The following is a 27,405-nucleotide window of genomic DNA, read 5'->3' on the forward strand; positions in this document are numbered from 1 at the left end:
GTCCCATACGGGGTCACGGGGAACCGGAGCCTACCCGGCAACACAGGGCGTAAGGCCAGAGGGGGAGGGGACACACCCAGGACGGGACGCCAGTCCATTGCAAGGCACCCTAAGCGGTACTCGAACCCCAGACCCACTAGAGAGCAGGACCCGGTCCAACCCACCGTGCCACCGCGCCTGCCACCCACCAATTATCAATAAGTTCTGCATGCATGTAAACTGCAACTTTCTGTAATCTAGTGGAGACTGGGTCTACAGGGCAGGTAGTACCTTTCATAGAGCGAATTAACACGGTAATTTCCTCTATAGTCATTACGTCGAAACTACTGAGACAGTGCGGACAGCAACTAATATTTTCGTCGTCAGAACCGCTAATGCTGGCTAAGACCAAACTAGAGGGCACTATGGATACCTGGATATTACGACAAATTCACCATTCGTAATGGTAGCAGAAATAATTTATCTTTGTGTTTACCAGTTAAGTAAGTGAAGGTATTAAACAAGAAACAAAGGTTTTTCTCATTTTCATCAATTAATTTTGCGTAGTATTCGGATCTGGCATGAAAAAGTGCTTTTCTATCATTTTTTAGACAATCAAACCCGGCTACATAATAAACGTTCAGTTTAGCTGAACGCCATTTACGCTTTATGATTTTTAACTTTATTGCACGAGTTGATTTTTTGAACCACCAACTGATTCGTTGAACCACCTTTTCTCCAAAGCGACTTCAGATTAACTCTGTAGTGTTATCGGCCCACACACCTTATTCACCAAGGTGACTTACACTGCTAGATACACTACTTACAAAGGGTCACTCATCCATACATCATGTTACCAACCATGAGATATGATGCTCTGTGTGTTGTGGAACTCCTGGTGTTTTCTCATGTGCTGTAACAAAAATGAGCTGCTGGGTTGGCCAGGCTCACCGTTATTCAACAAGTCTACATGGCTCTCAGTTCTGCACTCAATGAATATGTGGTCATATTGCAGATTTAAAAAAAAAATCACCTATTACCTACAAATCAATGACAGAAGCAATGAAATTGACTTGGTGACTATTCCTCTCATAGAAGTTCAACAAAACATAATTCCTCTGTTGTAATTTGCTCTTACTGTCAAAATAGCTGAAGATACTGGCTAAATAAATTAAATACAATTATTTAAATCTGTTGAAAAAGGGTCTCAAAGTCACTCTACAGTGGACTAAATCTGCTGATTTTTATCCCAACCCATCAGCTGGTCCAAGCACTTCAATTAGGCAATATGTGGAGAAAAAATGTCTAAGTCCTTGCAAATCATTGAGCACAAATGCTACATCTGAGGTATGGGACACTAAGAAATTATCAATTTTTTTCCTCTTTCAAAAAGTACAATTATGAAGTATTATTGTGAAAATATAGGCTGCTGCTAAGAGCATCCAAAAGGCCACTGTGGAATGAGTTCTAGATCTGTGCCCAGTACTGCTACACGAAGGTACTGTGACAAATTCAAGTGTGCAGCCCAAGTTTATTAAAATAAAAAAAAAGAAATGGCTGCCCCAAATCTGTGCATTTTAAAATATGCTCCAGTTAACTGGCTTGCTCAGGAATTTTGCTAACTTTGAGATGTACGTCACTTTGGAGGAAAGCATCTATTAAATGAATAAATGTAAACTTGAATAAGGACCTACAGTGATGTGAAACATTTGTGTTTTGAGGGACCGGTCTTCTAATTTTACTTCCTTTGTAATCAATAGCAATAATCCAGTATAGTCAACTTGCACAGCAAAGGAAATGAGATTCATCAGCATCTCAAAATCAAATCTTGTTCATTCATGAATGACATGTCAATCACACAGCTGAGAGATCACATACAACCATCTAATATACACACACATTTTCAGAACCGCTTGTCCCGTACGGGGTCACGGGGAACCGGAGCCTACCCGGCAACACAGGGCGTAAGGCCTGAGGGGGAAGGGGACACACCCAGGACGGGACGCCAGTCCGTCGCAAGGTACCCCAAGCGGGACTCGAACCCCAGACCCACCGGACAGCAGGACTGCGGCCCAACCCACTGCGCCACCGCACCCCCCATCTAATATAATTGACAGGAAAATCTCAGTCACAACAACAATATGCATGATGTCTTAAAATTATTAGATCTTTATTTATGACATTTCACAATATATAGTTTCACAGAAACAGCTTCTTTGCTTACCCCACTTCTCTGTCTCTAGATGAAAACTTGACAACTCCGACCTCTGCTGTCTTACTGTTCCAAACATTTCTCCAGATGTTATAAAAACAACGGAGCGGGGGGGGGGGAAACCTTTGGTAAAGTGTAACGATACAACATTTTAAGGGAATGGAATTTTACAAAATCACAGCGTAGTCTGTGGTTGTTTGGAACTTAGAATTTAAAATTTAGACATCAAGGTCATTGAGCGATAACGCAGCCACTGAAACTGAAAAGTTAAATTCTCGAGATGCAAAATACGTTTTTTACAATTTCAAAAATTGAATCCAACAACCCAAAACAAGCCTGTTATAGGGAAATAATTTAACTTTCCATTAGAAATTACACATTGGCCTGGAGTAGCTAGAGACGTGGGTTAGTGACTGCGTTTGAACCACGAGCCAGAGCCAGAAGCCCCTTGTTAAGAGAAAACAGCTCTTGGTGCGGACTTTGTTACAAAAGAGAGGTTAGAAACGCAGCAGCTCAGCCTATGCTTTTGAAAGAGCAAAGTGGGAGGACGCAATGTATCTACAACAAGCACTTCTCTTGAATAAAGGGGTTGATGCAAGTGGTCCTCTCTAAATCCCCAGTAACCCCAAACAAGTCAATTACAGCCAACATTTCTTCTTAACTGCAGAAATCTCAGGTGTTGAAGTGGACCGCATCTCTGGCAGGCCATTATAATAGAATATGTCGTCATAGCATCCACTACTGTATTAGCTTACAGAAGATCTGTCCTCAGAAGTGCATCTTAATCAGTTTTATTAATTGTACATGAGAGTTGCTCTGCAACCCACCTTGTATGTCATTTAATCCAAAGTTACACACTTTCCCATTGTCCATATTCCAGTGTCACAAAAATGGAGGAAAAACAGAATAAGGCAAAGAAGTTCTACTTTTCAATGTACTGTACACTATAAATAACTGTAATCTCCGTTTAATATCACTTATGTACTGTGCAGTTCAACAGAAGTGTCTAGTGGCACTAGGTGACGTGACCAGCCACCGTACAAATCATTCTTACCAAACAGTTAAACTTAAATGAGCATGAACTGGATATGTCTTAAGTGCTTGGGTTGTGTATCATATGTAGTATAAATCTACTCTCCACAGGACTGCTGTGACCATTAGGATATGCTGCATGGACAGTAACTAGGTGCAAACCAAGGCTCCGTCCAAGCGGCAGCTGGACAACACTGCGATCCCCTTCCCATTAATCAAATCCAACTACGCTCTGTATGACACAGCGAATGGACCTCAACATCAGTTCTTACCAATAACCCGCTCCCCACTCAACTTACCTACACATTTAAACATGTAGAGTCAAGAAATGTGTAAACTTCAAAAATCCACAAGAAAAAAAATGATACTCAACAGTAAGTTCTCCTTTTACAGCTTCTAGGTACGAAAGCACAACAGAATGGCAGAATACTTGTCCAAAATTGGGCTAATGCTTAATATAAAAAAGAGATAGCCGCTACATAAAGAAACATGGGCTATTTCAGAAGTAAATTAACTGCAGGAATATCTTCGAAAGCTGTAGATACACCTGGGCATTTCCAAGAACAGTCCAGGAAAAGAATGTTTCCCCTCATTTTAAAAAGTGCACCGTTTCAGTTCAATGAAAATACTGCCTAATGTACCAGTTTTGAAAAGTTGTCTCTGGTCGTATAACCCTGAAGAAGTCCGTCTCCATTCACCTACAATTATTTTGTTTGTTGGTGCTCTGATTGCCATGCGGTTGGACATTTTGGGAGAAAGGAGGTTTTCAGATGTGCCGGAGACTTGTTCCTTTGGGAAGAAGGGCAGTGATCAGTCCAAGAGGTGCCTCCTGGACCCCGTTCTAGAACGACTGGACCGACGAATGTCAAACTTGGAGTCCTTGCACCTCTGGCAGGTGTAAGTCTCTGGGACATTGGATTTGCGAATTTTGGCACAGGACAGGTGGATCCAGGTACTGCACTGATTGCACTCAATCATGGCCCGTCCAGCAAAAGGCTTCATACAGAAGCATGTGACTAGGTCCCAGGAGTCATCATCTGGAAAGACAAAATAAAAGATCAGTGTCATTGTGCACATCAAGTTATGAAACACATGCATGTGTTTGAGCACTTATGACATAAAGAAGTTACTTTACCAAAAAATACACGTGTAATTTTTGTCAATTCCTTAGCCTCAAAGTATATAAAAAAAACTAGTAAAACAGACCTTAACTTGTCCAGCTATGGTAGTAATAGTATACAGCAGACGGTCATGAATTTTGTCAATTCACTTCATTACATGACCATAACCTGTCTTCTGTTACATGAGGAAAAAGGTGGAAAACACACAAACACCTAAAAAAAAGAGAAAAAGAGTACCTGAATCCACCATAATATCCTCATCATCTCCAGAACCGTCCTCATCCCTGAACACCACCTGCTTGCCAAGCCGGATCACTGTCCTCTTCCTGGGGGTGCCCTCTACCTTCAGGACCACCGACTCCCCTTTTGGCTCCCAGCATGGCTGCTCTGTGCCCTGCTCCTCCTTGCAGGCAGGGGTGGGGTCCAGAGTCTCTGCAGGAGAGCCTGACACATCCAAGGACGGGCTACAGATGCTGAGGAAATCCTGTGGCTCCTCCTTGATTACTCGGTATGCGGGAGAGAGATCAATCGATTTCTCCTCTGTTCGATACTTAAGTTTCTTCTTTTTCTTCTTTCTCTTGACCTTCTCTACCTTCCTCCTCTCATCAAGGTGGAGGCCTGTTGGTTTTGAGTGCTTCAGAGTTTCCAGACGTTCAACAGCTCCTTTTGGGCCAGTATAGCTCTTGAGGTCTCTGGGCCGAGGTATGTCGCTGGTGAGGGGGAGCCTGTGGTGCGGCATCTCCCAGCCATCACTATCTGCTGTGCTGCCCGTGCTGTTTGGTGGACTCGACTGGCTCCTGAGTGAAGGCTCCTGGAACGAGCACACAAGAAAAAAGGGAGGGGGGGGGGGGGAGACAGAGGATGGGTCATGGGTGGATTATGCCCCTTCATGTCAGCAGTAAAGCGTTTGCCTTTCACAGCATCACTGTGGACTCCCCACACAAACCCTGGCGTTCAGAACCTTCCGGCTCAGGAGCTTGGCATAATGTGGATGCAGAACATGAATGAGTGGGACACCGGACACTTTGACGGAGTACACGAGCCAGGGCAACCCATGGTAAAGCGCCATCGGCGCTATCGAGCCTTTCATCTCTCTCTCTTCCTTTTGCATTACAGGCCAAAATACGGCGCTTCACTTTCTTGCAATTTTAAATTCAATTCTAAAACAATATTTTACAGCAGCTATGTAACTTAGAGCGGCGCCAAAGCAATTCTTTTAAACACAGAAACTGCATTTGTGTAGGTGGGTACGCCTGTGACCCTGATCAAGAATTCATTGCCTTATAAAGGAATAATCTGTGGTGAAGCTGTTTGAGAGTCCAGATAGATTACTCATAAAAGCCTGAGATGGTTCACATTGAGAAAAGAACTTTGAACAGGGACAGCTGTTGTAGTAGTGGTTAGAGCTTCTGCCTTTAGACACAAAGGTTGCAGGTTCAAATCCCACCTCCAGCTGTACCCTTGATCAAGGTACTTACCCTTAAAAAAATTGCTCCAGTTACATTACCCAGCTGTATAAATGGGTAAATAATTGCAGGTATCTTAGTATTGTGAGAAGCTGCTTTGGAGAAAAGTGGCAACTAAGCAAATAAATGTAATGAAAACTTGCTCCTCAAAGTGGATGGAAGGGAATGACAAAATATTACTATGTCTCAATTTTTCAATGTAAAATTCACATAATAGCTTTTTAAATCACCAAGTAGTTCACAACTCTCAGCTTGTCGAAAGCACACATAATTCAGACCCATGAGGAACGTATATACACTTACTCATCGACAATGAAACAACCTACAGGAGGTCTGGTTTAGTAGATGATTCTACCGAAACCCAAAGTGGACAACAGTACAGGGGTACAGTAAATACAGCATTATTAGTCCTGGGAATTTGCAACCCTTTTCACGTACATGTCAAAGACATTCATCAATTAGCGAGCTACTGTTTATTAATTCTGAAAATCTCAGCAAAGAGGTTCTCAATCTTCTTGTAAACAAATGGCTTGCAGTAGCGGTCTCTATTCAACCTATTACTTTATTTTGTTGCTCATCTCACAAGTTACTCAACTGTACAAAGAGCTGGTAGCGTAGCGGTTAGAGCTGCTACCTTCGGACCCAAAGGTCGCAGGTTTGATCCCCACCTTTGGTGGTAGTACCCTTAAGGAAGGTATTTACCCTAAAAATTGCTCCAGTAAAATTACCCAGTTATATAAATGGGTAAATAATTGAAAGCTTGTGATAATTGCACCCTTCACATCCAGGTAACATTCTGCATTACTGACCATCCAGTTAAATTTAAAAAAAAGGACCAAACTTTATAAGTGGTCCTTCTCCATCCCAACATGGAGGCTGTCAGAAGGTTTAGAAGAGGAGTAGGGAATCCTAATTACATTTACTTATTTTCTCCAAAGTGACTTCCAATGAACTCTATGTAGTGTCATCAGCCCACACACCTTATTCACCAAGGTGACTTACACTGCTAGATACACCACTTACAATGGGTCACTCATCCATACATCAGTGGAACACACTCTCTCTGTCACTCACACACTATGGGTAAACAGCATGTCTTTGGACTGTGGGAGGAAACCAGAGCACCCGGAGGAAACCCCACGCAGACACGGGGAGAACATGCAAACTCCACACAGACTGAGCGGGGATCGAACCCACGTCCTCTTGCACCACCCAGGCACTGTGAGATCACCACTAATTAACGTATCGACTGCGATCTACCTCTTCCACATTACTAACACAACAAGAGTGCAGTGGCAAAGCCAATTCGACAGACACAGGATCCACTCCCCATTCTTTACCTGTTCCTCAAACACCAAAAACAAGTTAGAAAACACACCAGACGTTCTTAAATATGAAGGGGGGGAAAAAAAAAAAAAAAAAAAAAAAAACCAATACATCATGTACACAAAGTACCACACAGTCATGGATATGGAGATAACAGTAAGACACCTTTCATTTGTTTACCTTCGTAAGAGAGGCTTCTGGAGAGATATACAGTATATTCTCCAACAGCGAGACAACACCAGTTTTATTTGTCGTTGGCATTTTTGCCCATTATGCATTTTCCTTACATGACAGGTGGAACAAGAGCCATGCAAGAACGCCAGACACCTTTGCTTTCATTATTTCAACCAGTAGCAGACTTTTAAAAGGAAGACGTCCATCCCCATGTAACAAAGTGGCTGTGAGGCTTCCAGGCTACTATACACACTGGCATAAAACAGTCCAACGAAGCAAACAATCACGAAAGTGAGGCCGATAAAATGATTCTTAAAAGGAAGTCAGTTGTCCCTATTGCATCATATGAACCAGTAGCTTATAGGATAAAACGCGTCACTCTGTAGGCACCGCGGTCGCTGTTCACGTTTCAGGCTGTCTTCGTGCAAACCGGTATTTGGACAGCGCAAGAAAAAGTTAAAACGTTAAAAGTGCGGTGCTTAGAAACATGTTATAGACTTACTTTGAGTGCTTGAGCATGTTTGCAATACTGCTCCGTTCACAAACGCCACACTCACCTTGGATGGCTGCCGTCTCCTTAATTCAAGAGCTCTATTTAAAATGAGTAAAAGGGAGTATTTAAAACTAGACAAAGCAATCGTGCTCCACACCTTCTCCAGGAAATGAGCCTTTTATTGCCAAAGTGTTTTCATCTTGAAAAAAGAGGAAAACAGAACAATGGCGATTTGCCTAATGGCGAAATTTCTCAGGAAAAAAAGTGTACCCTGTTATATGAGGAACGGGTGTCCCTCAATTTACCTAACTAATATTCTCAAGCAGTATTGGAAAGACCTTGGATGGGTTTCCACAACAGCATTTTCTACACAATTCTGAAAAATATGCTTTAGATTCATAAGAAGTAACCTGCTTCTTATGGTATTTGCCACAATGAAATAAAAATAGAGGGCAGAAGATGATGTTAGGGTTACTAGGCACAGCTAGTAAAATAAATCTCGTCTGGCACAGGCTGCGTTAGTCTGGATGGTTACTTGAGACCAAATCATATCGTCCTCTCACGCATCTCATTCTTCAGTCCCGCCAGCAGTGACATTTCCAACACTAAACAGTTTAAAAAGGTTATCTAGTGTGGCAAGTACAATTTTTTTTTTATATGCAGTATCCACATTCATACGGATTACCTTTACATTTCAATCGATATTTATAATGTGTAGCTGACTACAGAAATGAACATCTGCATTTTTTAAAAAAATTAACTGTTACAGTTCTTGGACTACCAGTTTTGACCTGTAATATAAGCTACAGTAAAGTTTCATATTGCATATGTGCTCCACCATTAAAACAGGCCAACCTTAGCAGATATATTTAACGATTTTAATGGTAAAATAAAGTACTGCATGAATGTCTACCATAACATACACCATATATTATAATATATGTCACTTGGTTATCAAACGTAGGGGGATTAGTGGCACAGCGGGTTGGCCGGGTCCTGCTTTCTGGTGGGTCTGGAGTTTGAGTCCTGCTTGTGGTGCCTTGCAATGGACTGGCGTCCCATCCTGGGTGTGTCCCCTCCCCCTCCAGCCCTGCGTCCTGTGTTGCCGGGTTAGGCTCCAGCTCACCGCGACCCTGCTTGGGACAAGCGGTTTCAGACAATGTGTGTCTGTATGGTTATCAAACTGTGCATCATACACATGAAGCCATGCACACGAAAGAACCTGGTAAGTAGACAGCTAAACAAAGGACATGTATTACCAGTCATAGTAAGAAGAGTGCTCCGAGAAATAGTGCACTACTTTTTGCAGTGTACATCAGGGATAATGTATTAAAGACTTTCGACTTCACCTTCCTGCTTTGCCTCTACTACGCTGTCCGCTCTTCCTTTTGCTGCGCAATTCTCAGATCTATCAACAGACAATGCCACTAACATTTTCCTCTCTGCCCAGTTTTCCTCCCTTGACTCTCTCTGTCCTCTATCTTCCAGACCAGCATGCCCCAGTGCCACCCCATGGCTGACTGATACATTTCATTACGTGCTAATAGGCCAAACTCCGGGCTGCAGAGCGAAGATGGGGAAAATCCAAGACTTGCTTGGACCTGGATGTCTACAAACAACTCTTAGCTACTTTTCATTCTGTTGTCTCCTCAGCTAAAACTACCTTTTACCACAACAAAATACAGTCTGCAACTAAAAAACCAGACTCTCTGCCACCTTCTCATCCTTTCTGTGTCCTCCGCCGCCCCTTCCTTCTTCTCTCACTGCTGATGACTTTGCTTTGTTTGTCAGAGATAAAGCAAACACAATCACAGACAAGTTCTCAGCATCACCCTGCCTGGTTTGCACTGGACCTCCCTGCGAATTCATGCTGTCCAAATTCAAGCCGCTCACCGAATCTGAAATCTCCGACCTCCTGATATGACACAGAGCCACCACCTGCTTGCTTGATCCGATCCCATTGTCACTCCTACAGAACATCTCCCTACGACTCTCCACCTTCATCTCTAAGATCATCAACTCCTCGTTCTCCTCTGGCTGCTTCCCAGCTGCCTTTAAAACCACTCATTTCACCTCTCAAAGAAACCCTCCCTGGATCCCAGTCCAAAACTACAGACCAGTTTCCCTCCTCTCCTTCCTGTTTAAAACTCTAGAGCAGGTGGCCTGCTATCAACTGTCTGAATTCCTTACCTGGAACCATCTCCTCAATGGATATCAGTCTGGTTTCAAAGTTGGTCATTCCACTGAGACAGCGCTTCTGGCAGTGTCTGATGCTCTCCAATCTGCTAGAGCCACCTCCCTCTCCTCAGTCCTCATTCTCCTTGATCTGTCTGCAGCATTCGACACCGTCAACCACCGGATCCTACTCTCCGCTCAATCAGCTTGGGCTCAAAGGAGCGGCACTAAGATGATTTGAGTCGTACCTATCTGACAGATCCTATCAAGTGGTCTGGTGGAGCTCTGTTGTTCTCCTCTGCCTCTCTCAACCGGTGTTCTGCAGGGCTCGGTACTGGGTCCTCTTCTCTTCTCGATTTACACCTCCTCTCTCAGCCCGGCCATAGCCTTCCATGGATTCAAATACTACTGCTATACTGATGATACCCAACTCTTCCTCTCCTTTCCACCTGGAGCATCAGATATTTCCGCATGCATTGCTGCCTGAATTTCAGACATCTCTGGAAGGATGTCTGATCACCACCTCCAACTCAACCTCTCCAAAACAGAGATTCTTCACCTCCCAGCTGGCCTGTCGTCCTGTCATGATGTCTCGATCAAAGTGGATAATGCACTCATTTTGCCTGCCTCCTCAGCTAAGAGTTTAGGAGTGATGATTTAGTCAAGTCTATATTTCTCTCAGCACATCGAAGCCACAACCCAGACCTGCAGATACATCCTGCATAATATTCGTAAGATCCATCCCTACCTTACAACTGACTCTGCCCAACTACTTGTCCAGGCCATAGTGACATCCCATCTGGACTACTGCAACTCTCGTGTGGCCTTCCTGCTACTGCCATCAAACCCCTGCAGCTGATACGGAACGCTGCTGCACGAGTTGTGTTTGACTTGCCAAAGTGTTCTGATGTATCTCCTCTACTTGTTTCTCTGCACTGGCTTCCTATAGCTGCCCAGATCAAATTCAAGACCCTGGTTATTGCCTACAAGTGCATCAATAAAACTGCTCCTAGCTATTCACAAGACATGATCAATCGCTTCACTCCAGCCAGACTCTTTTGTTTGTCTAATTCTGCTCACTTGGTGGTCCTGCACACAAGAAGTAAAGCACACGAGAAGTAAAACACGGAGGTTCTCGGTTCTGGCTCCGTTGTGGTGGAATGACCTCCCTCTCTCCCTGAGAATTGCTGGAACTCTGTCTACATTCAAGAATTCTGGACTGATTTCGCCCAAGATCTCTCCAGCTCATGTATGGTGTAAATCTTCATGCACCGTAACTTTATGATCCTCCCCAGATAAGCCTTTACACAGCTGCTACTGCTGTATTGTATATAAATGTTTGTGTACCTTTTTATAAAAAAATTTTTAAAAAAATGTAAGAAGGTGATCAGGATTCATCTATCCTGAGTTTTATGCACCTACTTGTGGAATAACATTGGTGCATCAAGTAGAAAAAAAGAAACTAGGTTTACTTAAGAATCACATGTCTGTAGCTATGTCCCTTTCTCCTAACGTAATGAACAAATTGTATTTCCTCTGAGATGTACATCACTTCGGAGAAAAGTGTCTGCTAAATAAATAAATGTAATTTTGATTATGGCGGGAAAAAAACATTACAGCATGTTCAATGGATAAAATCATCCATGCAAGGCTTGCAATAAAGTTTTTTGTTTGGTTGTCTACAGGATAGGTACATTTTATTTTGATCAGTTATTTCCCTGAAAATATAAATGTTGTTTTACATTTAAATTTGTCATAATTTTCTTTTTATTCATGTTCTATTATATTTACACCCTACTTGCCAATTGTCTATTACTTCTTCCCTTCCTTACCCATTATATGTGAGATTTTCGTTATGTACTAGGAGTAATGGTGTTTCTTTAAAAGAAATGACCCAAAATAGAAAGACATTGGTTCTACTTCACTTAATTTATGACAATTATGGGTGCTTTCAAACAGAAAAACTATTTCTAAACTAAAATGCAAGCAGTGATTTCTCACTTTCTTTACTATAATTAATTTTACATTTTCAAAAGTCTCAAATCACATGTGTGTTCCACTAGCCTTAACAGTCCAAATTTAGCAGATGCACGTTAGTGGGCTTAACTGTCTTCCAGGCAAGGAAAAAAATATTTCCTTGAAGATACAAATGTTATTTTACATTTTAATCTGTCATTATTTGTCACAGTTGTTACTTCGCAGTAGATTGCTTGATACAGGTGGTCCCTGATTTACGATGGTTTGACTTACGACTTTTTTGACTTTACAATGGTGAGCTGGCAATAGACATTCAGTAGAAACTGTACTTCGAATTTTGCATTTTCATTTTTTCCACGGGCAAGCGATACTCTCCCGTGATGTTGGGCAGCGGCAGCGATCTCCATCTCCCAGTCTATCACGCAGAGGTGTGTATTAAATGCATTTTCGACTTACGATATTTTCGATTTATGATGGGTTTCAGGGAATATAACCCCATCGTAAATCAGGGACCACCTGTACTTTGTCCACTCATCCACCGAACAGGTGTCAAAACAATTCTACCTGTTTGAGTAAAGAAATTTAAGCAAATTACCTGTTCCAGACAGTAGGAAAACCGTCAATATCGAACTGCGCCAGACATTTGTACATTTATTAACCTTCCAACATAAATTCTGAGACAATTCCAAGAAGCACTGGATGCAAAGTATGATGTAGATGAGAATCCAGCTCTTCACAAAGCACTGAGTCATTCCTACAATCACAGACTAAAGTGGCTAATTCTAAATAAAAGTACACAGCCAAAACACATGCAGAAAACCACAATACCTAAAGGTAACAAACACAGGAAGAACTTGCAGAAAACATACAAATTGGGCTGAGCCTGGATATGAACCTGCCATCCCAAAGCAGAGGCAAGAAGGCACAACCTCTGAAAACTAAGTCACTGTATCTTCTCGCTGGAGAAACAGGCAAATAAAAATTATACTTGCCAGTATATTAAGTTGCCACATTTTCATGTTAATGTCTAAAAATGCACAGATTTACACACATACCTTTTTCAAAATCCTTTCCTCTGAAACTACTCATTTCTCCAGGGCAGGCATGCCCATATGTTGAGAGATTTCGGTAGGGAAAGACTATCACCCAACATATTTAATACAGCTGGTCTTGTTTAACCAGATAATGTTGAAACAACATTTAAAAAAGCTATATCACAAATTAAAATTCATAAGGACAAAGAAAGCACATTTCACACCAGAGCAGACAACCATCCAAAAAGGAACTTAAGCCATGCCTAACTATGACAGAGTCCAACTTCTGATATTTGAACAGTAGCACTACTGAGTTGTCATTGTATCTGAATTTCAAACCTGATTTTAATTTGAATTATTATGAGTGAGAATACTTGATGCAGCAAAAAAAAATTATGCAGTACCATGTGGTCCTGCTTATAAGCACTGTGAATGCCAGTTATATCCACACAATAAACGGGAGGTCCCTGTTGATCACAGTAAACAAATAGCACTCTATTCTTCAATATGAACCAGTTCAGGGGGCTCCTGTTATTTACAAATAATTTGTCTCCCCAAACTGCAAAATCATTTTAGTGCAGCACACAGTCAAATTCTCTAAGAATGTGGCAATAGGCATCTTTATTTTTTGTTCTCCTTCAACAGAGTTTAAGCACTACTATTTTTTCTAGCCAACAGCTCAAAACTGCTGTTATGATTATCAACACATTTATTGATTTGCAATCAAAGCACAGAAATGAAATTCTACCAAAAACATTAAATGCTGGAAAAATTAAGAGTTACACAACAGCAGTATGTAGCAATGGACTCACTGACTAACAAAATCAGAACCTGATAACCTTCTGGGACAACAGTAGTTCATTTCCTCATCAGAAAACTCGTTTTGAAGAACCAGCCACTAACATCAACACCTTGCACACGTGCTGACTGGGTACAACAAAACTGGAGACAAGATTTTCGGTTACTGCCGGCTTACCATGTATGAATTAACAATGTTTAAATTAACAACAGCAGCAAAACTGGATATTTAAATATTTTCAAAGCACGGCTTTTACGTAGCCGTGAATGGCGCCCGAGAAATTCTGCCAGCGGTGACGGCGCTCAGCGCAATACTTAAAAGAGGATGGGTGGGAAGGGAGAACGAGTTTCACGGCTCTGGCTGGTCTTCCAACCCTATCATCTTCAGAGATCGGATACAACATGCAGACAGGATGGGCCACTGTCTCCCAGCTTAGTTCCATCCCGGACCACCAACAGCCCACGCGTTCCAATCTGCGCTTACAGAGCAAAGTGTGCACTACGGTGTCGAGCATGGCACAGAGGCGGGGACTGGATGAGCGTGGAGACTGGAATGGCCCTCTTACCCTGGGAGAGGGACGTCCCTCCAGGACAGAGAGGAAGAGTATTGGCGGGGCAGTGTCGTGTGGGGAAGCCCGGCACTGCAGCTGCCCACGCTGCTACTTATCTGTGGATTAAACAGAGTGAAACAACAGTAGCACAAAGCAGCACCACGACACACAACAAGACACCATGGCACCGGCCTGCAGACCACCGCTGTCCGTAGACTTTGCACGAGCCGTCCTGTCGAAACCCCCCGAGCGTGTAGCATCCGCTTAGAAACACCAGTCCTCTATTCATCACGAGACACAAAATACACTCAGTATGATTCTCTGAAGCACACTTGCTCACCACAAATACAGAGAAATGCTGCAACGGGGAATTTTAAACATACATGACCCTCAACCGTTGACGCCTATACCGTTTCTTGGTTTGCAAAAGGAGAGAAGAAAAAACCTGCGGTGTATATGGGGGACGGACAGCGAGAAGAAGGGATTTTAAAGATACGTTTGTTCTCATACAAGGTATAAGCCTTTACTTACCTCTTCGGGGTAGGGAATATAACCTGCATAGGCCAACACAAACGTGCAGAACTGGTTAAAGTCCTCCACTGTTCGCCGCCTCTTACAACTTGGGTTATACTCCTAGAACAAAAAAAAAAACATAATTATCTTTAACATGAACTGTGAACAAAAACATTACCGGCAATGTGTTTCTCCTGTACATAAATATACATTCATTGTAGCAACAACGATACGGTAAACAACTGCAACACGGCATGCATGCAACTGTGGAAAAATGCACAAAACAAGTTTATGAGAAGAAAAGTGGAAGCACAGTCTAAGTGACAATTCCACACAAAGGTACCAGACTGAAAAGACAAACCTTGTTTTCAGAATATCGACGTATGGTGTATGTAGAGCATGATACTATAATTCTGACAATCTCTGCATATACAGCTACAAAAACACACGTATTTGTTCAGCTGATGCTTTCCTCCAAAGCAATTTACAACGTTAAGGCACCTACGGGGTACTACAGCTGAAAGTGGGATTCAAACCTGCAACCTTTGGGTCCAAAGGCGGCAACTCTAAGCACGACGCTACCAGCCGTCCCATAATATACAGTAACGAACTAGACAGCGTCATGAGACACAGGGACATAATGTAAAAACACGTAAGGCAATACTGCGTAAACGTAAGCGGTAAACGACTCAATTACACGTAGATGACGCGTTTCTTACGTTCTGGCTAAATTCTTGTTGGTGCAGTCGCAAGGAAGCCAGAAAAGTATAGCAAGCCAGCACACGGGGGATTTAACTTTGTAAACAGGGGCCAAACGTCAGCAGGATATGAAATGCCAAAGTTAATAGTGTATGTGAGGATATAGTTATTCGGCCATATTCAGCAGTGTACTGCTGAGGTGTCCGCGCCACATATGCGACATTACTGTGGATTTGAGGCCTGCTTTCAGTCATGTACAGCAAACAGGCCGGGGAAGTACTTTTTGCGGGGACACGGTGGTCCAGTGTGCTCCCTGCTGTGCTTTCTCAGTGAAAAACATCATGTTAGGGCTGAAACGTGCGTGAGAGCTTGCAGAAACATTGTTCTGTTATACTGAGGTGCAGTTTCGAGCACTAGGAGGAGGTGTGCAGGACAAACTGTTTGACACCTCAACCTGCTGCGCTCGCTCACTCCTCCCTGGAGCACCTAGAATCTACTTTAGCTACAACTTCCTGCAAAATACCTACGATGTCGGCACATAAAAATCAATGTATGCTTTAATGTGAGCGAATGTGAACGACGCCGCCTCACTGCGCTGCACCGAACACAAACCTACAGCCATAAATGCCACTAGGGAGCGCGAGGTCACCGCCGCCCCGACAAGGTATCAAACGAGGGAGGGCGCGCGCGCCTCTTCAACCGCGGGAACAGAGCCGTTCTCTCACGCGGCGGCCCTGGGACCGCCCAAGAAGGGCTGGAAGGCCGTCCGCCCTCCGCCGCGTCTCGTGTAGCTCCGCTAGCTGTTAGGTAAGTGTAATCCCTGCACTAAAGAAGGGCGGCTTTACCAGCTAAAACCAACAAACAAAACAAACTGAAGACAACCCGGCCGGTTATGAGACACACAGGACTGACAGGCGCGGACAGTTCGCTAGCGCACACACTCACTCGGCAGCAGCGGAGCACACAGAGCCGCTTAGCTTCAGTTACAACACCAACACAGCCACGTCAACCCAGGTAATTAAGTCTCTCCGTGTTGCTGCAGTTAGACACTAATCACAGACGTCTTTAACATGAACAATTTTAAAAGCGACACATATCATATGATAGCGACTAACACTGACTAGCAGAAAGGAGCGAACAACCACGCTGCCGACGACGTCGGCCAACTGTTTTCAATCAATGCAAACGAGGACATTAAACATTTTTATTAAAGTAATCAAGTCTGTAATTGAGAAGCGTGGTTATGAAACCGTCCGTCGCGCAGTTCACACGAACTTTTGCGCTGCCTGCGGCGACTGGAACCGGTTTGCCGCTACGGGCAAACGACTGGCATCATATTTCAAATGAAACACTACGGGCCCCGTTTAAGCAAAGCGTTGCAACATCTAAGCTGACTTTCTCATATTTGACAAATGAGAGGAAACAAGATGGCGAGTGAGGACGTTATTTATTATTATTACTGTAGGAGCAGAATGACTGGCAAAGCACCAGACCAGGGCCACCCAGCGAAAGCCCGGTACCGGACACTAGATATGGGGGGGATGCGCCCTGTGTGCGGGGCGTCACGGTCCAAAGGACACGCGAGACTTACTTTAAAAGCTAAAAACGGCCGCTGAGTGTGGTAAATAGCGGAGGTGAGCCGGTTCGGTGGAAAACAAGATGGCGCGACGCGTAACGAGAGAGCGGACGGACGTCGACGGAACAGAGACACGGGCTTCATGTATCGCATCGCACCGTCTCCCGCTAAACAGATCGGGTCGGAACTGACCCGAGAGCCGCACACGGCGTGATCACTAGTATCGCTGAGCACAGCCGACACCCCGACCCCCGCAGGGAAGTGCCTGGGCTGGAAGGAGACAAAACCCCACCCTGCAGCCCCGTCGGGTGTCGAGCTGCTCTCCGCGGGCTGGGCCAGTTTAAAAGGACATTTTTAGGCGACACTCGGTAAAAAGGGAATGAAGAGTCTCTTACCCCTGCGTCGAAGGTACGAACTGGAGCTGTTTCCACGTCTACAGGGACAGAGGGAAGGGAGAAGCGGGTTAGGAAGCGCCGTGAGAGTTCGGAAGATCAGCACGATCACGTCGCACACACAATCCACGTATCTCTACATGCACCGTTCGTGGGCTTTAAATAAAAGTAAATAGTAAATGTTGCGTTGAAAGGACACTGCTGAGCAGAGACGGATGGTTGTGTGTTGTGTGAACACGATGTCGATCTCAGTCAGCGTTCAGCCGTGGCCTCAGTCGGAGGTGCTGGAGTCAGAGACCGTCCGTCCCCCCGAGGCACCGCGGCTAGCGTTGGCCTCAGTGCTGTCTATTTCCGAGGACAGGAGCAGAGAGACAGCCGCGACGTTCGCTACACACCCGCCAGGTTGCGTGCGCGAAGCGAGCGCGGTGTTTTCACGCACTGTCACCTTTGGTGCCTCGGTTAAAGCCAAGTTTTAGCGACAGCAGCAGGCAGCGAACAGCTAGCTGGCGAAGCTAACGACCACCGGCTAGCCGGCTGGAGTGGAGATCCGCGCCGGAAGCCTTTAGATCGTCGCGTTTCCCCGACTAATTGAGTAGAAATGCAGCAAAGGTTTCATGCTACACTCTCAGTATAAAATCCGAAAACGGTTTTTATTTTACACTTCTTTACCGGAGAGAACAACTAATCGACAGGTATCGTCGCAAGTTCGCCCGCGAGTTTAAGTTTGCTGAGGTTACCTCGGATCGATCCTCGCGACGTGTCCATGGTTACTGTCGACAGCCTCGCATCGAATAAAATGAAGAGAGATGTTAAAATGTAGAATTGTCGCGTTCGTGTCACAATGAGCGCAGAGCACTCGCAGCGCCGAAGCCGAGACGTACGGAGCGCACAGGGCTACAGCGCAGCCCGAGTGGGCGGTCCTGCGTGACGAAAGAGGGACATTATTAATGAGGGGGCGGAGCCGGAACCTCCGCTTTTTGCTTGGGCGCAGACAACGTATCGCTGGAGTTCAGGTTCAAAGAGCCCTAGTAGTCACGTGTCATTCGTTAGCCGGGTGTATTTCGTGCGTTTTGTAACTTTATAAATATCGCACTTATGAAGTACTGTTGCGAGAAAAGATGGAAATGTTTTTGCTATGAGCTGAATGCTGAGTTGGCTATTCTCTCTTTGCGTAATTGGTTAACGTGTGGTGCATGTTTTCAATAAGCTTGGATAAAATCAAAAATTAAGTTAAAACTAGCGTTTTACATAAGCACGTTCGTATATTTAACCATTTTAAGCCTTTGTCTCAGGAAACTTACAGTGTCAGGTAAACTTTACAATGACTTACCAATTTTTATATTTATTCAGTTAGCTGATGCTTTTCTCCAAAGTGGCTTGCAGTGTAAAGGCGAAAATTATTTACCCATTTTTGTAGCTGCATAATTTTACTGCAGTAATTTAGGGTAAGGTTGGGTAGTAGAGCTGGAGATGGGGATCGAACCTCCAACCTTGGATCTAAAGACAGTAGCTCTAACCACTACACTACCAGCTGTCCCATATAAACTGTATTCTTACTGTACTCATTCAGGATAAGAACCTTGATCAAGGGCACTGCTGCAGGAATGGGTTTCAAACCACTAACCTTCAGATTGCAAGGCAACATCTCCTAACCACTACACTACTTGCTCCCTTTGAATATGGGGTATAATGTAAAAAAGCACACATAGTATACTGGAAAAAGACTGAAACTTAAAATTGCGCAAACTGTTATTTTGCAGGGGTGAAGTCGCAAGTTTAGGATCGTAATCTGAAAACAAAACCCTATTACTTTGTCTTTTTTATACTAGCAACGATGAAAGTACTCTGTAAAAGCTATTTCAGCCTATAGGTGTAACAAGGAGGGGCAGGTGTGTTCCCCTTATGTTCAAACAAGCCTAATTTGTTACTGTTAATATTTTTATATTACTCACATGTTATGTACACATGTTACAGTTTTAAATTGTACACATGTTACAGTTTTAAATTCAGTATTAACAGTAGTAGTAATACTGCCTTGCAAGGTTGGCTTTTTTCAATCAAAAAATTGAATTTTTTAAAATTTAAATCAGATCTTTTTATTTTCTGAATCTTGGGTATTCTCTATTACTCAATGTATATTTTAGTTACAGTGTTATCAAAGTATTTGTTTTCTTCCTGAAAATGTTTACAATTGTTACATTTTAATTGTTAAAAGTGATGACATTGGGGAATCCATCGCTGCTGTCAACAAGCTTCTTTCTGCCTCTGCAGGTATACAGCTTGTCTTTAGCTCATATGGACTGGTCCAGTCTAAACTTAGGAAGAAGCTTGATACAGAATAGGGGGTCAAACTTGTATTCATCTTCAAGACTCTAGACAAGAACTTAAAGCTGGTTGAACCATAAGTAACCCATACTTCTGGCAAAACTATTGGCATCTGTGAATGAATGGCTATAATATCATCCTATCCAAAAGTTGTGGTGTAATTAAACATGTCAAAAATCAATGTTTTAAGCTGTTCAAAGCTGACTTGTGTAGTAAACACTGTGGTTTACTTATCCTAGAGTCCTTGTTAAATTAATAAGTAACATAGTTTAATTCCTTCATTTTATTCAGGTAGTTTGTGCTGATAGTTTCCAAATTTAAAGGTGTTTGCAAGTGCTTCTAGATATGTTGCCAAGTATCCTTTCTAAGATTTGATGAGAAGTAAACATATTGAAAAAAATCAATAAACTTGATTTAAAAAAAAAAATCAATTGATTTAAATAATTTTTTCAATGAGCTGACCCTGCTGCCTTGCAGCATTAATTCCAAAAAGGTTGCATGTAGCAGACACAAGTTTCTCTAATATATTTAAAAAATATTTAATTTCAAACATGTATATATAGAATATATAAACATTACAAATTTTTCACATGAAATGTAACATTTTAAATGTTGACAGTTTTATCAAATATAAATGAAGTTATACTTTTTGAATGTAGGTGTCAGAACCCCCTGATAAAGATTATGAATGAACCTGAGCTGGCAGGAAGGCAATGTGTCCACTAGCAATTCCAGCATCTGGGACACACATATCCACAGGCACACAGAGCAGGGAAGAGGAGAGGAGGAAGTCAGAGAGAGGGAGCGGGAGAGAGAGGTAGAGAAGGTGATTGGTACAAGCCCTGCTTCGTCATTCGTGTGCCATCGGGATGGGGAGGGCCTTATCTTCCACTGGCTCACAGACTTCGAACTGATCCGAGCAACTAGCTTATGTCCTGTACAAAGTGTTTTAGGATAACCTCAGTGTTTTTATTGAATTACGCGTGTGTAACGGATAGAGTGCCCGTATGCGCACAATATAGTGCGGACAAATCGCAAACCGGACAAGCGGAGCAGCGGATTCGTCTGAACCAGGCCACAAGGAGGAACAGCAGATACACATCGAAAAAAGAACATCTGTGTGTCCTTAATTCTGTGAGTTCTGTCTTTTTTTTTTTTTCCTAACAGTGCTTTTATCTGTAAATAGGGCTATGGCACAACTGTCCTTTTTTCGAGTTTCAGTATTTCTGGAATCGTTTGTCGTGGATGAGTCAGCTGTTCTTACACAGCAGGTAAATAATGGTGAATGAAAGCAGACTGCAGTGGTTCATGTGCAGTAGAGAGACAGACAAGTGGGAGCTTTGCTGCAGTCCAGTGCGATGGGCTCTGATTGGCTGAATAATACTTTGAATATATTGAAATTAATCACACCTTACATTCAGCTTTGGTGGCTTTGGTACTTTTACTTTCAGTTTGTTAAACAAAGCAGGTAATAGCTCCTACTGACTAAACCTTATGGTTTGTGTGAGAATCTTATTTGGGAACTTCAGCCCTTTGGGGCTGAAACTGGGTTTAGATACAGCAGACTCTTAACTGTTACACCCAGGCTCTTATGTTTGTTCATACTGTCATATTCATTTGTGTGCGATATGAACAATGATCCTGGAATAAATTTATTTTAAGGAATTTGCAGTGGCACCCTGACTCACGTGGTTGTTGATATTTTCATGTTCCTTCAAGTTTTGTGTGTGATGTTGGGTGTGGCCCTCTGGCCACTTTCGAAATGTGTCATGACATGTTTCTGAGGACACTGAAGTGTACGTTGTATACATTGTTGTACTGGGTGTCAGTTTAGTAAAATTCACAGGGAAGGAGCCTTGCGTACAGTGCAACTATATTACATCACTTGTGAAATAGCAGGTCTTTTAAAGAAGGTAGCAATTCAGAGTTACCCAGGCTCACCCATAGTGTATTTACTGTAGCTTCTGCATTCACCAGAATGCAGCAGTCGACCGCAGAGCTCACACCACTGCTGACGTTGCAGTAAACATTGCGAATGGTGGCACGCTCAGCTCTTGATTAGGAAAACATTGACATCATCATATATTACAGTCTCTGGTTCACCGTGACCTAGCTTTGGACAAGTGGATGTATTTCTGCTGAATGAATGCTTTTGAGGCATTTATATACTAGGCTTTTACGAGACTGATAGTTATTCACTTAAATTGGTTAAATGTTGAGGGGACCACCTGAAACTCCCACCCTTGTTTACTTGATCCTTTTTCTAGGCTCTGTATGGGACAAGTGGGACTGATTTTAGCAGCCCCAAGCTGACCACCGACACACACCTACATTATTGAGGATTAATTTTGTTTTTGCAGGAAGGCTTGAAACCTGAAACTAGTGATGGCTAGAAATCTTCTTAAGAACCCTTTTGGGGAAGGTAAGTGTGAGCTCTTTGTACTAGTAGTCATTGGATTGCAGAAAAACAATTTTTTTTAGCGCTTCTGCCACTTCTTTGTTTGATTTGATAGTTACACGATATGGATATGATGTGGTCAACATGATATAAGGCTTAATTTCTGTTCACTGCAGTAATTTACTTTTGCATTGTGGTGATTAGTTACATCAGTTCCAATGTCTCTTTCCATTTTTATTACAGTCTTGGGCAGATATTTGTTCATGTCTGAATTATCATCACTACTGTCTTGCTATTACATTTCCGCAGCCATTAAGTGTAGTTGCAGTACTCATCGATCACCTTAATTATTACACTGTACTTTCATACGGTTTGCAGCATTACAAAAGCAGCCTCTGTCATTAACTGTTTATGCTTTTTTTGTGTATGTGTTTATTGAAATTCTATTTCAATAAACACATACTGTCACTCTGTTTTTTCCTTCATAGAGGAGGTGGAATTCTGGGAGATGACTGAGAATGGTGGCAACCAGTGGAAGGTGGAGGACCTGCCAGGGGACTGTGGCCATGCCCACTGTGATGACAGTGTTAAAAAATACTTTGTCACCTCATATGAGTAAGCCACGTATGGGGAATGCAGTAATGATGGGGAATGGGTGGGCCACCAGGGGGCCCAGAGCTGCGGTTGAAATCGAAAGTTTAGAAGGGAATAAGTAAGAATGAAATGTGAAATATGATGAGTTTAACGTGCTTGGATTAAAATCCCTGATGTTTAGAAGTTAATGGCTCTGATTTTTTTTTTTTTTTGGATCAGATTGCCTCGGAAAGGAGGGGTTTGCACAAGACTTGGGGAATGGTTGTATTAAACTGACATTTACAGGTGATCCCTGCTATGTATTGCATTGGTTTACAGTGTTTTGCAGATATTTTACTCCTTGTTTGTGCCCATATCATGATATGAAAACACTGTATCCCTTTAGATACATTACTGGGCTCACAGAGGAATCAGTTTTAATTTAGAACTGAAAGTTACAAGTGCGTTTTTTACGTTTCCTTTTGAAGATGCTCTTTTATAATTATAAATGGTGCAATACACCTCACATTTTATATTTTTAAACAAAGTGTGGATTTTGCCAGCAAAGATGTCTACAAAACATCACAGTAGTGATGTTGCTAGGGCTGCTGCACCACAGGGTTTCATTGTTTACAGAAATGGAAATTGTTGTTGACAGAGGAGAGAAACCCGCCGATACTTGGTAAATAGAATTCAATGGAAAAATTGAACCACACTGAAACACACTTATTGGTGGACCCTCAGGGCTTCAAAAGCACAGTGTAATGGAGAAAGATGAACAGTTTTGAGTTACTCTTGAGGAAGAAGAAACAATAGCCATGCTTGTTACAGAGGTCCACGAAGGAGAAAATGATCCTCCTGAAGAGGAATCCCTATTTAAGAAGGATGAAACACAAGTTGTTTTTGAGGGTATATAGGTGACAGTGATCCTGATGATCCAGTTTTTCCTGATCAGTGCTCCTTCTCATCCAGTTAACTCCGAGATCTTATATATAGCTAGCCAGAAGAAGCAAGTTCTGTTTCGTCAAAGTAAAATTATTGTACTTATTACCCTGTTGAAATTTTTAAATGTTACTGCTAAAACAAGAAAAATGCCATGTGTAACACAAACACGCATTGCAGGTTGCTTCTTATTTGCATACATCCTCTTCCAAAATAATGATATTTTAACTGTGAAAATCTTATCTTTAAAGATAACATTGGTATTAAATTTTTGCAAATATTTATGCTTTTTGATGATATTTAGGGTCATATTGGACCGCTATAACATTTTCTATTATTTCCTATAGGAAAAGCACCAGTTTTGTTTGTTTTGAAATAAGGTACACTTGTTTGGTTCATATCCATATTGGCATTGTGTAATGGGGAACCTCAACAGAAATTTAGAAAACCTTTTAAATGATCTGAGAAAGGGTTCTGCATGTAATGAGTTTTCTCAGTTTTCTCTTTTTGTCTTTGTTTAAGGTTGTGTCTAAAGAGACAAGTAGTGGACTTGCTGGAGGAAGGTTATTCAGCAGAGGACCTGGATTCTCAGCCACCTGTCACTGTGGAAGACTGGTAAGATCCTTGACCATCTGACACAGAGCCTGGACAAACATGGAATCCCCCTGCCAAGAAACACACATCTTACTCCATGTCTGTATAGGTACTCAGGTCGCACAGATTGCGGCTGCACCTACCAGCTGACAGTGTCTCTGCTGGATGAGAATGAAGAAGTGCTACAGGAATTTAAGCCTGAGGAAGTGACGCTTGATCCGGATATTGACTCCTCTTGGCGTAAGGTACAGTACATCTCAGCGTGTCCATATTTTTTCCAGTGTGACAATGTAATTGTATGACACTAGATTTACATTGAGATTGTAAGTAAATTGTGTGACTCAAGCATGATGTGATTGCTTCATAATATGCTGGAATGGCAGCACAAAACATAGTGGCTGAGGAAACTGTAAACTGTGAGCTGTTGGTTTGTACTACAGGAGGGGACCTGTCAGTCTAGTTCTTTAAAATATATACTTTAGCTCTCAGTTCAGAAAAAACATTCAGCTATATAGAGAAGAATTGGAAGCACACAGGCAGAGCCTGAAAGGTCTACGGCAAGTGATTAAGCGTAGACTGAGCACTGACACCTTTGTTATGCACTAGTTAGCTTTTCTTTAATCGGACGTGTTATCTTGGTTTAATTAAAGCTCGGTTTAGCCAACAACTGAACACTAGATGCAGGTATAGGAAAACAGGATCTGACTATTTATACCCAGTAATTAACAATGGTAGATTCCCCCACCTTCCCTGACACCAGCTGTGTGCTATTTAATTCAGTTTTGCCCATCACCCCTGGTGGGCTATAGTCTGCCAAAAGTTTGCCCAAGACTTATATAGGTGGGTGTTAACAAAGCATCATATGCTGTAAGTACATGATGGAGACTGAAAAGGGTTTTAATAGAATTTGCTTCCTCTGATTGACAGGGAAACCTGAAATACGTACACATTCGTGTATACATTCGCTGTTTTCATTGTTTTTCAGGTGAGTCATACATTCGAGGACTATGGGCCAGGTCTGCGCTTCATTTCTTTTGAACACGGTGGCCAGGACACCAAGTACTGGAATGGCTGGTTTGGCGTGAGAGTCACTGGGAGCTCTGTCACAATACAGCTTTAAGAGAGAAGTTTACAAAGTGTGAAAAAGGAAAGCGTAACTATATAAATGCACTGTATGAAAAATGAAGAAAGAGGCAGCATTTAGCAGCACTATTAACAAATGATCTGCATCCGTTTAACAACTTGTCATATTGTATGTGCACGTCACCTTAACGTTGTAAAGGTGTTTATGGAGCCATTCCAGCCCAGTGGTACACTAATATACCTCCCTTCACCGGATACAGCTTTGTCTCCTACGCTAGATTATATGAATATAAATACTGTACACTTACCTCTGAAAGGACATTTAGCTGCTTAAGTGCTTATAAAAACTTAAGTGATATTAGGCCTTTTGTGGAATTATTTGGAAAGTTCATTCATTCAACAAGTGTTGACAAGCTAAGAGTTGTGAACTACTTGGTGATTTAAAAAGCTATTATGCAAATTTTACACTGAAAAACTGTGACAGTAATATTTTGTCATTCTCTTCCATCCACTATAAGGAGCAAGTTTTCATTACATTTATTCACTTAGCTGACACTTTTCTCCCAAGCACCTTCTCACAATAGTAGAATACCTGTGATTATTTACCCATCTGGGTAATGTAATTGGAGTAATTTTTTAAGGGTAAGTACCTTGATCAAGGGTACTACCATCAGAGGTGGGGATGGAACCTGCAACCTTTGGGTTCAAAGGCAACAGCACTAACCACTACACTACCAGCTGTCTCTAATATTAAATGTAAAAATATTTAATGAAATAAGTCAATTATTTAATAAACCATGTGCAATGTTTCATTCTCTGAGTAATGTAACATATTTGCTCAGTTATTAAAATGATACCTCAGGAAAGCAGACTCTTTACTCCCAAGTGATGTACAATTATTAAAAAGTATTTAGCTTGTCCAAGGTGGCTTACAATGCTAGTTACACTACACTCTGCTCCCTGCAGTCATTTACCCGTCTATAGAGAAGAGCATTGTAACGCACACAGACACCCAAAGGGCAATTTAAGATCATCAGTGCACCTGTAAGAGCTTTCTTTGGACTGTGGATGGGAACCTCAGGACATGGAGGAATCCAGCATGAACACAGGGAGAACATCCAAACGCCACACGGACTGAACTGGATTTGAACCCACGTCTCACTGTGCTGCACATATAAAATGGGAAAAAAATTGAGATATTTGCATATATACTTCTTTGTTTAGCCTGTGGGTGGCAGTATTCTCCCTTGAGTCACAAAAAACTAAATGGGGTTATGTACATTTTTACATGTACATCATTTAACAGTCACTTTTTCTCCAAAGCAACTTCAAATGAACTCTATGTAGTGTTATGAGCCCACACATCTTATTCACCGTGGTGACTTACACAGCTGGATACACTACTTACAATGGGTCACTCATCCATACATCAGTGGAACACACATATGCACACACTGTCACTCACACTATGGGTGAACCTGAACAGCATGTCTTTGGACTGTGGGAGGAAAGCAGAGCACCCGGAGGAAACCCACACAGACACAGGGAGAACATGCAAACTCCAGACAGACTGATCGGGACTCAAACTCGCATCCTCTCGCAGCAGCCAGGTGCTATGAGACAGCACTGCTACTCACTGTGCCATCATGCTCCCTCAGTTTTTCTTGTCTGGAATGAATCTGAGAACATTTTAGTTATTCCTGGTGGCCATAGTGAGGATTTTGATGACCACAAAAAATGTATGTACATTTACATTTACATTTATTCATTTAGCAGATGCTTTTGTCCAAAGCGACGTACATCTCAGCAAAAAGTACAATTTATGCATTACATTGAGAGAAGGACACATAGCTGCAGACATGAAAGTCTCAAGCAAACCTAGTTTGTTCCCTACCACTTGCTGCACCGAGGTTCATCATTCGAGTAGGTGCATAAAAGACAGGACAGACAAATCCCGATACCCTCCCACCAA

At 42.4% G+C, this 27,405-nt stretch overlaps 2 protein-coding genes across 6 annotated transcripts; one reads left to right on the forward strand and one right to left on the reverse strand.

The window, feature by feature from the left end:
* Positions 1-2,132: 2,132 nt before the first annotated feature.
* phf13 (PHD finger protein 13) lies at positions 2,133-18,496 on the reverse strand. Its single transcript, XM_018758638.2, has 5 exons — positions 18,256-18,496; positions 17,522-17,559; positions 14,870-14,971; positions 4,582-5,155; positions 2,133-4,260 (listed from the first exon to the last, which is right to left on the reverse strand). The coding sequence occupies exons 1-5, from the start codon at positions 18,281-18,283 to the stop codon at positions 4,034-4,036; spliced, it is 969 nt and encodes a 322-aa protein (XP_018614154.1). The 5' UTR covers positions 18,284-18,496; the 3' UTR covers positions 2,133-4,033.
* Positions 16,258-26,129, forward strand: fbxo2 (F-box protein 2). Of its 5 annotated transcripts, none has more exons than XM_018758639.2 (7): positions 16,258-16,357; positions 20,866-20,977; positions 22,204-22,265; positions 22,730-22,856; positions 24,279-24,371; positions 24,460-24,595; positions 25,336-26,129. In XM_018758639.2, exons 3-7 carry the CDS (start codon positions 22,229-22,231, stop codon positions 25,468-25,470), a joined length of 528 nt encoding a protein of 175 aa, XP_018614155.1. In that variant the 5' UTR covers positions 16,258-16,357; positions 20,866-20,977; positions 22,204-22,228; the 3' UTR covers positions 25,471-26,129. The 5 variants fall into 5 exon arrangements, with proteins under 5 accessions (XP_018614155.1, XP_018614158.1, XP_018614156.1 ...); XM_018758640.2 differs by lacking the exon at positions 16,258-16,357 and adding an exon at positions 16,366-16,564; XM_018758641.2 differs by lacking the exon at positions 16,258-16,357 and adding an exon at positions 17,519-17,534.
* Positions 26,130-27,405: the final 1,276 nt, after the last annotated feature.

The sequence above is a fragment of the Scleropages formosus genome, chromosome 2 (genome assembly GCF_900964775.1).
Source record: "Scleropages formosus chromosome 2, fSclFor1.1, whole genome shotgun sequence".
In the NCBI taxonomy this organism is placed as follows: Eukaryota; Metazoa; Chordata; class Actinopteri; order Osteoglossiformes; family Osteoglossidae; genus Scleropages; species Scleropages formosus.